This window comes from Tachyglossus aculeatus, chromosome 12 (assembly GCF_015852505.1).
Source record: "Tachyglossus aculeatus isolate mTacAcu1 chromosome 12, mTacAcu1.pri, whole genome shotgun sequence".
Lineage (NCBI taxonomy): Eukaryota > Metazoa > Chordata > Mammalia > Monotremata > Tachyglossidae > Tachyglossus > Tachyglossus aculeatus.
In genome coordinates, this window is record NC_052077.1 from 2,644,452 (window position 1) to 2,658,801 (window position 14,350).

A 14,350-nucleotide genomic window follows, 5' to 3' on the forward strand; every position below is an offset into this window, starting at 1 on the left:
AAGAACAGCCTTGGCAGCAGGGGCCTCATAAAACCTCAGAAAAGTTAGTGTCTACAAAGTCATAATAATAATAATAATAATGGCATTTATTAAGCGCTTACTATGGGCAAAGCACTGTTCTAAGCGCTTGGGAGGTTACAAGGTGATCAGGTTGTCCCCTGGAGGGCTCACAGTCTTAATCCCCATTTTACAGATGAGGTCACTGAGGCCCAGAGAATAATAATAATAATGATAGCATTTATTAAGCACTTGCTATGTGCAAAGCACTGTTCTAAGTGCTGGGGAGGTTACAAGGTGATCAGGTTGCCCCCCGGGGGGCTCACAGTCTTAATCCCCATTTTACAGATGAGGTCAACTGAGGCCCAGAGAAGGGAAGTGACTTGCCCAAAGTCACACAGCTGACAATTGGTGGAGCCGGGATTTGAACCCATGACCTCTAACTCCACAGCCTGGGCTCTTTCCACTGAGCCATGCTGCTTCTCATAGCTAGGGACTCTGAATCGTGAGGAGAAATTTTGCTCCTCAAGCCATAGTGCCCTATCCACTTTTTTTAATGGTATTTGTTAAGCGCTTTGGCATTTAGTACAGTGCCTGGCACATAGCAAGTGCTTAACAAGTAGCATAATTTCTATTAAGATTATTATCCCGACTCCGCCACATGTCTGCTGTGTGACCTTGGGCAAGTCACTTAACTTCTCCGAGCCTCAGTTACCTCATCTGTAAAATGGGGATTAAGACTGGGAGCCCCGCGTGGGACAACTTGATTCCCCCTCCAGTGCTTAGAACAGTGCTCTGCACATAGTAAGCACTTAACAAATGCCATCATTATTATTATTATTATTGTTATTATTATTATTATTATTATTGTTATTATTACCTGCCAGGCACTGTAGTAAGCACTGGGGTAGATACAACTTAAGTCGGTCACAGTCCCTGTCCCACATGGGGCTCACGGTTTTAATCCCCATTTTAAAGATGTTAACTGGGGCACAGAGAAGTTAAGTGACTTGCCCAAGATCACACAGCAGAGTGGCAGAGCCAGGATTAGAACCTAGGGCCTTTGGACTCCCAGGAACCGCTTACATCTCTTTTGTGTATTGTGCATTTGTGTTTGTCTTTTATGTCATTTTAATGCTTTAATGTTCAGAAGCAGCATGGTTGAAAACGCACAGGGCTGGGAGCCGGCGGACCTGGGTTCTAATCCCAGCTCCACCACGGGTCTGCTGTGTGACCTCAGGCAGGTCACCTCACTTCTCTGGGCCTCAGTCCTCTCATCTGCAAAATGGGGGTTAAGATTGTGAGCCCCACGGGGGACGGGGCCCGTGTCCCATCTGATTATCTTGTTTCTACCCCAGCGCTTAGGACAGTGCCTGGCACATAGTAAGCGCTTCGCTTGACAAATACCACAGTTTTTATGAATGTTTCATTGCTCCTAATGTGTCAGTTTCCAGGCCTCTTCTCCACCTTCCCCTCATCACCTGTAATTGTGAGTCCCTCCAAGGACAGGGTCCGTGTCTAATTCCCACCTGCATACTCTTTCCCGGTGCTTAGTAATAATAATAATAATAATAATGGTATTTGTTAAGCACTTACTATGTGCAAAGCACTGTTCTAAGCACTGGAGGATACAAGGTGATGAGATTGTCCCATGTGGGGCTCACAGTTTTAATCCCCGTTTTATCGATGAGGTAACTGAGGCACAGAGAAGTCAAGAGGCATACCCAAGGTCACACAGCTGACAAGTGGCGGAGTTCTGCACACAGTTAAGGGCTTAAATAAATATTATTATTGCTACTACATAAAGCCAAGGGAGCAGACGAGCTTCCAGAGGGAAGGAGTGTAGCACGAGAAGAGTAGAGTACCCGGAACCGCGCTTTAGGGGATGCCTGCAGGAAGAGGAGGAGAGGCAGAGGAGGAGTTAGTGAATGAAGCTGAGAAGGAGGAGGAAAGGGGAACGGGATAAGAACGTATTCCTAGGGAGTGATCCAAGGTGTCAAAAGCAGCAGAGAGATAGATCCGGGAGGATCGGGATGAAGCCTGGCATTTTGGGCTCAGCTGTCTGCCGATTGAAAATGCCGCTTGCCTTCTCCGTCTATTTCGTCTACAGACCTTCAGTATATTGAACAGTAAATTGAGCAAGGATGGTGGTTTGTAGGAAGCGTATCTTCCGCAAAACTATATAAAAATTTGATGAGACAAGAATAATCAATAAGTCTCCGAAACAGCGGACTTGATTCGACCATTCATCACATGGGGCACTGTCAAATTGACCACAAGCCAGAGGGAGGTAGCCAGACCAGAAGGTATCAAATCATTCCATTGCAATCAATCAATCAATTGTATTTATTGAGCGCTTACTATGTGCAGAGCACTGTACTAAGCGCTTGGGAAGTACAAGTTGGGAACATATAGAGACAGTCCCTACCTAACAGTGGGCTCACAGTCTAGAAGGGGGAGACAGAGAACGAAACCAAACATATTAACAAAATAAAATAAATAGAATAGATATGTACAAGTAAAATAAATAGAGTAATAAATAAATAGAGTACTAGAGGGGTTTTGCCCCTGGAATAAAGGAAAAGAGTTGAGCAAAAAGGTTTCAAAGAATATCTTCTTCAAACTCCAAAAATATTGTAAGGAAAAAGAGGTTCCAAGAGATGGAGGAGAAGTCAGTTGTGAAATCTAAGTAAGAGAAACAACAGTGAACTGACCTCTTTCACAAGGCCTGACAGTAAGTCATTGTTCTTAACTTATTTTTCAATTCTCCCCAGGAGAGATGCTGCTGCTTTGACATCCTGTAAGATGCAGGGTTTGCTGTTGTACTAAATTCAAATTTAGTTGAGTATAAAAGTGATATATCAATATTCTGGTGTGTGAAAGCTCTTTTTATGGGAAGGAAATCTCTTCTCTTAGCTCACTCAGTAAGCCCAAGATCAAGAAAGATGAGGGAGTTTTATCTTTGTATTATTCTTTCATGATGGAAACTTTTTCCCTTGTTGATACATTTACAAGTATATGGGGCTAGAGTATATTCTGTAGTATATTCTGTGGGCTTCTTTAATGTGCATAATCTATAGCCCAGGTCAAAACTGGCAGGGTCCAGTGAGGAGGAAAATGAAAGTGATTCACAGTTCAGCACTGTATTCCCCACAGCACCTGTATATATGCATATATGTTTGTATGTATTTATTACTCTATTTATTTATTAATTTTTCTTGTACATATTTATTCTACTTATTTTATTTTGTTAATATGTTTTGTTTTGTTCTCTGTCTCCCCCTTCTAGACTGTGAGCCTACTGTTGGGTAGGGACCGTCTCTATATGTTGCCAACTTGTACATCCCAAGCGCTTAGTACAGTGCTCTGCACACAGTAAGCGCTCAATAAGTACGATTGAATGAATGAATGAATGACACCTGGAACTTTGAAAGACAAAATTCAGATCTATCGGACTATGTACAATACACCCATTCAATCGATGTAAATCAATCTTAAATTAGTCTCACTTCTCGAGATGTGCTGGATTACAGTCTAAACCTTCTCTGCTTTTATGAAGACGATCCGCTAACCACTGGTTTGGCTGAATTGATCCACCAGTTCTCTTGTTCTCAGCCAATGTTTGGTAGATAGTGTCCCAGAAGAGTCAAGTGGATTCTAAATATAGTCATGTGAATCAATCAATAGTACTTTTCAAGCGGTTACTGCATACAGAGCACCGTACAATAGGTAGTCCCAATCCCTGCCTTAGTGGAATATGAGCTAAATGATCACTAAGGATCATTCTCAAGCGTACTCCATCATTTGACTCCAACATACTGTGCATCTCAAGGAGTCCTGTGGCTAATAAATGCCCCAGTGGCATTTAGTGGAAATATCAGGACAAAAAGAAACAGGCTCTGGGGAAGAATAAATTCCTAAGAATTGAAATTGTCATTCTCCGCATTCTAACTGTGCTTCACCAAGGGACTAATAATCATGATGGTATTTGCCAAGCGATTACTATCTGACCAGCATTGTTCTAAGCCCTGGGAGAGATACAAGGTTATCTATCAGGTTGTCCCAGGTGGGGCTCACAGTCTTAATCCCCATTTTACAGATGAGGTAACTGAGGTACAGAGAAGTGAAGTGACTCGCCCAAAGTCACACAGCTGACAAGTGGCGGAGCCACGATTAGGACCCATGACCTCTGACTCCCAACTCTTTCCACTAAGCCACGCTGCTTCTCTATTCTTTGCTGTCAGATTTAACATTTTTAAATGGTATTTTAAGTGTAACTGTGTGCCAGGCACTGTACTAAGCTCTGATACAAGTCAATCAGGTTGGACATAGTCCTTATCCAACATGGGGCTCACAGTCTTAATACCCATTTTATAGATGAAGCAACTGAGGCACAGAGAAGCGAGTTGTCCACACAGCGGACAAGTGGCAGAGCAAAATTAGAACTCAGGTCCTTCTGATTTCCAGGCCTGTGCTCTATCCATTAAGTGCCCGTGTTCTACCCATTAAGCCACACTGCTTTTCAACATTACTCTGGGAAGTAGGAAGTTGGTGGACTTTCTCAACTAATGTAAAAGAATGAGCTAAATGATCACTAAGGATCATTCTCAAGCGTACTCCATCATTTGACTCCAACATATTGTGCATCTCAAGGAGTCCTGTGGTTAATAAATGCCCCAGTGGCAACTATTTACCCGGAGGTGAGATGAGTCAGTTTACAGTTTCTATCCCAAGGCCTCAGGATGAACAGGAGTGGATTAATTGTCTACACACTGTGATTGGTGATATCCAGTTTTATACTCAACTAAATTTGAAGCTTAATCCAAATGCTTAGTACAGTGCTCTGCACACAGTAAGTGCTCAATAAAACGCAGCATGGCTCAGTGGAAAGAGCTCGGGCTTGGGAGTCAGAGGTCATGGGTTCTAATCCGGCTCCCCCACGTGTCTGTTGTGTGACCTTGGGTGAGTCACTTAACTTCTCTGAGCCTCAGTTACCTCATTTGTAAAATGGAGATTAAGACCGTGAGCCCTACATTGGACAATGCGATCACCTTGTATCCTCCCCAGCACTTAGAACAGTGCTTCATACATAGTAAGCAACTATTTAACAACTATAACAACTATTTAACAAATGCCATCATTATTATTATTATTAATAAATACGATAGAATGAATGATATCTTGGGCAACGCATCTTGTGGAGGAGCCTTTTCCCAAGCTCAATTAATAATAATAATAATACAGTGCTCTGCACATAGTAAGCGCTCAATAAATGCAATTGATGATGATAATAACAATAATTGTGGTATCTGTTAAGCGCTTACTAGGTGCCAGGCACTGTTCTAAGCGCTGGGGTGGATACAAGCAAATCGGGTTGGTCCCTGTCCCACAGGGGACTCCCAGTCTCAATCCCCATTTTACAGATGAGGTAACTGAGGCACAGAGAAGTTAAATGACCTGTCCAGGGTCACACAGATAAACCACAAGCAACAGCGGTAGTTTAAGTCTAGCCCAAGGTTTTTAGATGATCTGTCTCCTCATTTTACCTAACATTCAATGCCCCAGAGAGCTCCTGCCAACCCGAGATCCTCTGCTACTAAGAGGGCTTTTCGGCCATCTCAGAACATGCCGCAACTCAGTTTGATCCTAGGACTGAGACTGAACCCATTAAGAGAGCAAAGTGGATCGCAATCCCCTGTCCACGCTAGTGGTTTCTGACCTGGAAGATGGAAGGAGGAATTAATCCACGAGGACAATTAGCTGGTAATTTGGTCATTTAGAGGGAAGATTGGCTTGAAAGGGCTGAGGTACTTCTGGGACACCCATTCAACTTACCATCCGACTTAATTAGGCAGTTTAGAGCAAGTTTCCCAGCAGGAATTTTGCACATACAAATGAACGGAATCCTTATGAAATAACCATTAGTTTAGTCTGAACTGCCTGAAGGTAATTTGGAAGTCAGTCTTCCGGGAAAGCCATATTAATTGGCTAACCGCTGAGGTCTTGATGGCTGCCAAACTTTTTCTGCCAAGATCCTCACTGAAGCTTCGATTCCCCCTCAGATGCTGCTTCTTTAATTTCACATCAAGTCCCGATTTTTATTATTTTCCTCCCTGTAAACTCAGCTCAAAGTCCATTTGGCCATTCTTCCCCAGCCCCGAGTATCAGAACCAATATTAACTCTTAGTCCTGAGGACCCCCACCGCCCCCAGGACCCCTTAAAGAGATCCTATTTGGGGAAGCATTAGTGAAAGCAAGCACAGTAAAGGCACAGGACTCTTTAGAGCTAAGCAGTCCTATATTCTTTCGTTTTCATTAGGACGACAACCCAAAGTAGCATTTCCACCAGCAGTGATGATAAAAATGTTTTTGATGATGATGATTGCCAAAACAAGAAGTTTTTTTGACCAATGGAGACGTTTTGATCTCCCTCCCTCTAATAATAATAACGGTAATATTTGTTAAGTGCTTATTGTGTGCCAAGCACTGTTCTAAGTGCTGGGGGAGACACAAGGTAATCAGGTTGTCCCACGTGGGGCTCACAGTCTTAATCCCCATTTTACAGATGAGGTGACTGAGGCATCAGCGCTTAGAACAGTGCTTTGCACATAGTAAGCGCTTAATAAATGATATTAAAAAAAAACAGAGAAGTGAAGTGACTTGCTCAGAGTCACACAGCTGACAAGTGGAGGAGCTGGGATTTGAACCCCTGACCTCTGACTCCCAAGACCATGATCTTTCCACTGAGCCACGCTGCTTCTCTAACGCTCTGCCCGGCCACTGAAAATTGATAGGATATCTTCAAATCACCTGCTTGGTGTGTGCGTTACCAGTCACTGAACTCTACTCCCATTTCTTGAAAAGCAACAATATCGTCCGTGACTGTTAAATCCCACTCACCGGTTACGTCACTCTTTCTTCCCTCTTAAATCCCCTCTCGGATAAGGGATTGCCATTCCAGGGAGAAGCTGCTTCCTCAGAAGCATAGTTGAGAGGCTGGAGCTTTGTAATCTTTTGACTTGGATCAATTTGAATTTGAAGTAAGAGTCCACAGCGTAGCCCTGTGCTTAGATGCCCGCGGAGATTTCAACTCTAGTACCTTTATTCATTTCGGGGAGGAAGGCGAGCCGTGTTTTAGAATTTGGGGTCAATAGAGATGATGGCAGAACAGAGAAGCAGCACGGCCTAGAAGAAGGAGTGTGGGCCCAGGAGTCAGAGGATCTGTGTACTAATCCTGGCTCCACCACCTGTCCTGTGGGTGACCTTGGGCTTCTGTGTGCCTCAGTTACCTCCTCTGTAAAATGGAGATTCAGTCCCGCTCCCTCCTACTCAGACTACGATCCCCATTCGGAACAGGGGCCGTGTCCAGCCTGATTAACTTGAATCTACCCCAAGGCTTAGAACAATGCTTGGAACATAATAAGCACTTAAGTACCATAATTATTATTACTTTTATTACTTTACTAAAAATGGCTGAATCAAATCTATTACATTTCTTTCCACAAGTTTATCTCTTTCTGCATGAGAAAAGTTAGCAAGCATTGGCCTAGAATGTGTTGACTGGAACACGGTCTTCATCAAGTCTAGAAGAGCGCAAATGAATTTGATCCCTCCTTTCCCACTGGTTTCCCAGAAAATGCAATCTCACTGCACTTGGCATCATTGGTCCCATTTGCAAAACATTTCCCCTTTTATATTAATCCATCATATTTTTTCAGGGCCTACTAAGCCAAGAAACAACTTTCTACCCCTGCTAAATGAATGCCTCAGATACCAACTCATCATCCCCGGTACAATATTCTGTTGACCACAGAAGTGGTTCTCTTAGTTGCAGTTAATCCAACCATAGTACTTATTGGTCTTTGAATGCCGACTACGTGCAAAGCACTTGTTCAGAATTGTCAGAAGACACAATCCGTGCCTTAAAGAAGTTTACAATCTGACACGGAAGATGGATGTAAAAGAAATTACAGGTAGGAGAAAGAAAAGAGAGCAAAGATGGCTAGGTGGATGAGTAAGGCCTTTTTATAGTAGAGTATGTAAATCTGTAAGCATAGTATGTTATAGTGATTGCTTCTAAATACACGTACTTTTTCTGTTTCTTCTGCTGCCCAAAACACTGGGCACCAGTTTTAGTATCTATCTCATGTTTATGTGGAACAGGCGACTAACACTAAGGTTATGCGAAACAAAATATTCTCCAAGAGAGTGTTTCTTTTTTCAGATCTTCTTCCGTATGTACTGCCTTGTTAAAACCCGAGGGAAAAAAGCCAGCACACTAATTTGTGATGACAGCAGGCCTGAGTCAACTCAGCCGGAGCAACTCTGGTTCAAGGACTGCTTCGCAGAATAGGTTCTCATCCAGAGCAAGCCAGCGATTTGGGCGAGGTGTGAACAGTAAAAAGCATGGTTTTCATTTAGATTACTAGCTATTTCTCTCCTAGGTGAACAGGAAGTTAGTAAAGTAATGCTCTGGTCTGGCCTATTTTTTATTCTCATTTGCTGGTTTTGTTTTGTGGAGGAGGGAAGAAGGATTCTGAGAGGTAGACTAGAAGGATGCAGATGGAAGTTTCTGTAGCTAGCTTGTTGCATTTATCTCCCAAGAGCTCAGTACAGTGCTCTGCACAGTAAAACGGTCAATAAATACAATTGACTGATCTCTTACAGACACAGATATCCCTTCAGCCACCAAAAAATGTATAGAATTCCCAATTCCTTGACATCCTGGATTCTGCAGGTCTGAAATGGCTCAAGTTTTGGCTTGCTCTAGGCATATTTGTTCTTTCAGTCGTATTTATCGAGCACTTACGGTGTGCAGAGCACTGTTCTAAGCGCTTGGGAGAGAAGCAGCGTGGCTCAGTGGAAAGAGCACGGACTTGGGAGCCAGAGGTCATGGGTTCAAATCCCGGCTCTGCCACTTGTCAGCTGTGTGACTTTGGGAAAGTCACTTCACTTCTCTGGGTCTCAGTTACCTCATCTCGAAAATGGGGATGAAGACTGTGAGCCCCACGTGGGTCAACCTGATCACCTCGTATCCCCCCAGCATTTATATGTTTCACGCATAGTAAGCGCTTGACAAATGCCATCATCATTATTATTATTATTACAATGAATCCCAAATTAAGTCAAAGACAGGTAGCAAAGACACCGGCCCTATTGCGTTAATTGAGAAACCATACGCGTCCCCTCGAAATCGCCAATGACAGTGTTTCTGGAGGTGACTGCCAAACGGCACGAGGAAGGCGTGTAAAATGCTCCTGGCTTGAGCGTGTGAAAACACGTGCCAGTGCGGCTCCTCCCATCAGCTGGTGCTGAGTGTTTGTGTTTTGTCAGATTGATAGGTTTGACGTGGATGGCTTGTTTAGCAACATTGAATCGGTGCGTCAGGTATCGGCCGAGCTGCTGTCAATGTTGGAAAACGCTACGACAGACACGGAACCAGCCATGCAAGTAATAGGTATGTTCGTTCTCTTCTGGAGAGCTACAGAGCGGCAGGAAATAATATTTTAATAACCTCCCTTCGCTTTGGCTTTAAATTCCTTACTAACTCCCCAGCAATTACCCAGGAGATGTAGAAACGCGGAACCTGTCTCCAGTCTCCCTGTAATTACACGGAATCTAGATTCATTTCAAAGCGCTCCTGCTTCCATTTTCTATGACTTTTCAGCCTCACTAACTCTTTCATTTTCTTTTCTAATTTGCCGTTTTCTGGCCCAGTCCTTTCCAGGGCTCTCCCCTTTTTTGACCTACTGTTTTTTCAATATTTAAATTGACATTTAGATTGTGAGCCCTGTGTGGGACAGGGACTTTGTCCAACCTGTCCACCTCAGTACTTAGAACAGCGTCTGGCGCATAGTAAGCACTTAACAAATACCACAGTTATCATCTGCAGAGGCCTTTCATTTGGTGGGTTTTTATGGATTTCAGTTCGGACCTCGGCTGATCTTGAGTCATTACAAAAATGTCACTGTCTTCTCTCCCTCAGGTGACCGTTTGTTCCGATTTGGTTGGAAGGGGGACCCAATTTGGAGGGATTTCCCAGTTGCCCCATTCAGTTGTGGAAATTTATCACGATCTGGGGACGAAGCAGGGATCAGAGTGGAGGAGAGAGTCGGGAGAGCCTGTTTTAAGCGCCCTTTCACTTTGAATCCTGTTCCGTTAGTAAAGATGAGGGATATCCGCGTCTCCTTTCTCGCCTCATTTGGGGGTCCAAGCCCTGTTATTTTCCTCATCTTACTACCTGAGATCGTATTAACCTATTGGCTTAGCTCAGTTAGGGGGTATGTATCAGCACCTAAGCACTGCACACGTTGAACTTTCTGCCTCAGTCAGTCCATCAGTGGTATTATTTATCAAGCACTGTACTAAGCTCTTGGGAAAGTGCAATGCAGAAGAGATGTTCCCTGCCCATAATGAGCCTACAGTCTCCAGCATCTAATCGCCGTACGAGCAGAGACGGTTCGGGGGGTCCGATTAAGAAACCTACTCTGGCAGACAGATTCAGAAGGTTTTCAGATCCATAAACCTTCCGACCAATCTGTTCCAGGGCAATCTGCTGCAGGCAGCCTGCTGGAGGTGCTCAGAGATGGGAGGAGCAAGGATGCTCAACTCCCAAAACCCTTGTCCTTGCTCATAACCCCGAAGTAGTCTAAGCCATAGTAGTAGCATTTATTAAGTCGTTATGGTGTACGGAGAACTGCACTAAGTGCTGTGTAAGAAAGTACAAGTGGGAATTAGACAGAGAATGTCACTCAAGGAGCTCACAATCTGGGGGAGAGAACTGGAGACAGACACCCGAGGAACAGTGAAACTATAAAACATTAAAAGACAAGCGCTTAGAACAGTGCTCTGCACACAGTAAGCGCTCAATAAATACTACTGAACGTCTGAATCATATGGTTCCAGAACAATTACACCTTTCACAAAATAAAAAGCAAAAGCCAGTAAGGAGCTGTGGCCCGAGGAGCAGAATTTCGGGCTTCTCGTGATTCAGAGTTGAGGGTCCACCCAAAATTACGGTCATGATTACCATAGCCACTTGCCTTCCCGAAGTTTTATTAGGCAGCATTTGGGCTTAGACTCATTCCTGGGTGTTCCCAAATCTGAAGGCGAGACTAATCTGCATGATCCAGCCAATCCTCTGCCTTTGAGAATGCTGGGATGTGTCCGTTCCCATCGCTATTATGAGTTTGGGTATCATTTTAAGCAGCTTTGCAGTTGTAAGAACAAGGAGTAAATTAACTGCACGTAGAGAATGCTGGGGCCCCCCAAGTTGATTTTATTTTTCCCTGGCTTGTCTGTTACCTTGGTAGATGTTCCTGAGCCCTAGCTATAACACAGATCGTGGCTTAGTGGATAGAGCATGGGTTTTAGAGTCAGAGGTCATGGGTTTGAATCCCGCCTCTGCCACTTGTCAGCTGTGTGACCTTGGGCAAGTCACTTCACTTCTCTGGGCCTCAGTTACCTCATCTGTAAAATGGGGACTAAGACTGTGAGCCCCATGTGGGACAACCTCATAACCTTGTATCTACCCCAGCGCTTAGAACAGTGCTTTGCACATAGTAAGTGCTTAACAAACACCATTATTATTATTATCAATCTGGGGTCCATTACCAAATTTTCTCTTAACTCAGCATATTCCTATCAGACAAAAATAACAATCTAGGCTGACTAGCTCTTTTCCAGAATCCTCCCACTTCTACAGAGAAGCAGCGTGGCTCAGTGGAAAGAGCCTGGGCTTTGGAGTCACAGGTCGTGGATTCAAATCCTGGCTCTGCCAATTGTCAGCTGTGTGACTTTGGGCAAGTCACTTAACTTCTCTGGGCCTCAGTTCCCTCATCTGGAAAATGGGGATTAACACTGTGAGCCCCACGAGGGACAACCTGATCACTTTGTAACCTCCTGGTGCTTAGAACAGTGCTTTGTACATAGTAAGCGCTTAACAAACACCATCATTATTATTCTCCTTATCAATCTGGGGTCCATTACCAACTTTTTTCTTAACTCAGCATATTCCTAACAGACAAAAATAACAATTTAGGCTGACTAAGCTCTTTTCCAGAATCCTCCCACTTCTACAGCAGGTTTCACATGTCCTGCCGTTCATTCATTCATTCATCCATATTTATTGAGCACTTACTGTGTGCAAAGCACTGTACTAAGCGCTTGGAAAGTACAAGTTGGCAACATATAGAGACGGTCCCTACCCAACAGCGGGCCGTTCCTTCTTGTCAACCAGACAAATCACCTATCAAAGGTATTTATTGAATGTAGTAGATGACATTTATTGACTGTAGTAGAATGTAGATGACACCACCATCCTTCCTGCCTCCAAAGCCCATATCCTTGGCATTATCCTTGATTCCTTTCTCTCATTCAACTCACATATTCAGTCCATCACTAAATCCTGCCGGTTCCTCCTTCACAACCTTGCTAAAATCCACCCTTTCCTTTCCATCCAAACTGCTACCACATTAATCCAGTCACTTATCCTATCGCGCTTTTATTACTGTTTCCACCTCCTGGCTGGCATCCCAGACTTCGGGCTCTCCTCACTCCAGTCCATACTGCACTCTGCTGCCCGGATCATTTTTCTGCCAAAACATTCAGGGCACGTTTCCCCGCTCCTCAAGAAACTCCAATGGTTGCCCATCCGCCTCCGCATCAGACGAAAATTCCTCATCATTGGCCCTAAAGCCCTCAATCACCTCGCCCCCCTCCTATCTCACCTCGCTTCTCTTCTACTACAACTCAGCCGGCACGCTTTGTTCCTCTATTGCCAACCTTCTCACTGTGCCTCCGCCTCATCTATCTCACCGCCGACCCCTCGCCCATTTCGTGCCTCTGGCCTGGAATGCCCTCCCTCCCCAAATCCGACAGACAATTACTCTCCCCCGATTCGAAGCCTTCAGAGGTTCCTCCAAAGGGCCTTCCCTGATCAACTCTTCTTTCCTCTTCCCCCACTCCCTTCTGTGTCACCCTGTCTTGCTCCCTGTATTCATCCTCCCTTCCAGCCCCACACCACTAATAATAATAATAATGATGGTATTTGTTAAGCACTTACTATGTGTCAAGTATTGTTCTAAGCACTGGGGCTTATACAAGCTCATCAAGTTGAACACAGTCCCTGCCCCACATGGGGCTCACAGCCTTAATCCCCATTTTACAGTTGAGGTAACCAAGGCACAGAGAAGTAAAATGGCTTGCCCATGGCCACACAGCAGACAAGATTTGGGGTTAAGGAATATTTAGTGTGAGATACGATGAGCCCCACGTGGGACAGTCCATTCACTTCAGTCCCCACGCTTCAGTCCATACTTCACTCTGCTGCCCGGATTATCTTTCTACAGAAACACTCAGGGCATGTCATGCCCCCCCTTCTCAAAAATCTCCAGTGGTTGCCTCCTTATCAAACAAAAACTCCTCACTGTTGGCTTCAAAGCACTCCATTACATAGCCCCTTCTAACCTCACCTCTCTTCTCTCCTCTACAGCCCAGCCCACACACTCTGCTCTTCATTATGTTCAAAATGTTCAAAAAAGAAAACAGGGAGCTGATCAGTCTCTGCCCATTTGTTTGGAAGTTCTTCAAGGATTGGGTCACTTGTAGGTTGCCAAAGTCCAGCCCAGGGCTCTGCACCTGACAGGAATTCGATCAATGCTGTTTTCTGCTGAGATATTTAATAATATTGAGGGTATTTGGTGGGCAGGGGGCTTTATTAAGACTGTAAGCTCCTTAATGGCAGGGAATGTGTCTGCTAACTCTGTGGTAGTATACTCTCCCAAGCGCCTAGTACAGTGCTCTGCACATAGTAAGTGCTCAATAAATACGGTTGACTGATAAGCGATACTCTCCATGTTCTTAGAACATGGTGCTTAGAATAGTGCTTTGCACATAGTAAGCGCTTAACAAATGCCATCATTATTATTATTATGTTCTGTGTTTGCAGGGAGTCTTTGCTCGGAAAATACGGTATAAAGCACGGGGTGCTAAATGGAAGTGCCTGGGGTATATTTTAAGGCTTACGAAACACATTACCGCAAATGTGGCCCAGGTGTAATATCTTAATCATATTCAGTGCTAAATGTGTGCAAAACACCGTATTAAGCACTTGGGAAAGTACAGTATACAGTTGGTAGATATGTTCTTTGCCCATAAAAACCTTACATTCTAGAGGGGGAGATAGACATTGGTATAAATAAATAAATTATGGATATGTACATAAGTGCATAAGTGCTGTGGGCCTGAGGGGGTGAATAAAGGGTGCAAATCCAAGTGCAGCGGTGATGGAGAGGGAGTAGGGGGCTTTGTAGGGGAATGCCTTTTGGAAGAGCTGTCCTTTTGATAAGGCTCC

The 14,350-nt window shown here is 44.3% G+C and overlaps 1 protein-coding gene across 1 annotated transcript in view; it reads left to right on the plus strand.

The window, feature by feature from the left end:
* Window positions 1-14,350, plus strand: part of ARHGEF38 (Rho guanine nucleotide exchange factor 38) — a 107,740-nt gene that overhangs the window by 32,742 nt on the left and 60,648 nt on the right. The window contains exon 3 of the mRNA XM_038755249.1: window positions 9,331-9,454. Coding sequence (XP_038611177.1) covers window positions 9,331-9,454 — 124 coding nt within the window. The remainder of the gene's footprint in view (window positions 1-9,330; window positions 9,455-14,350) is intronic.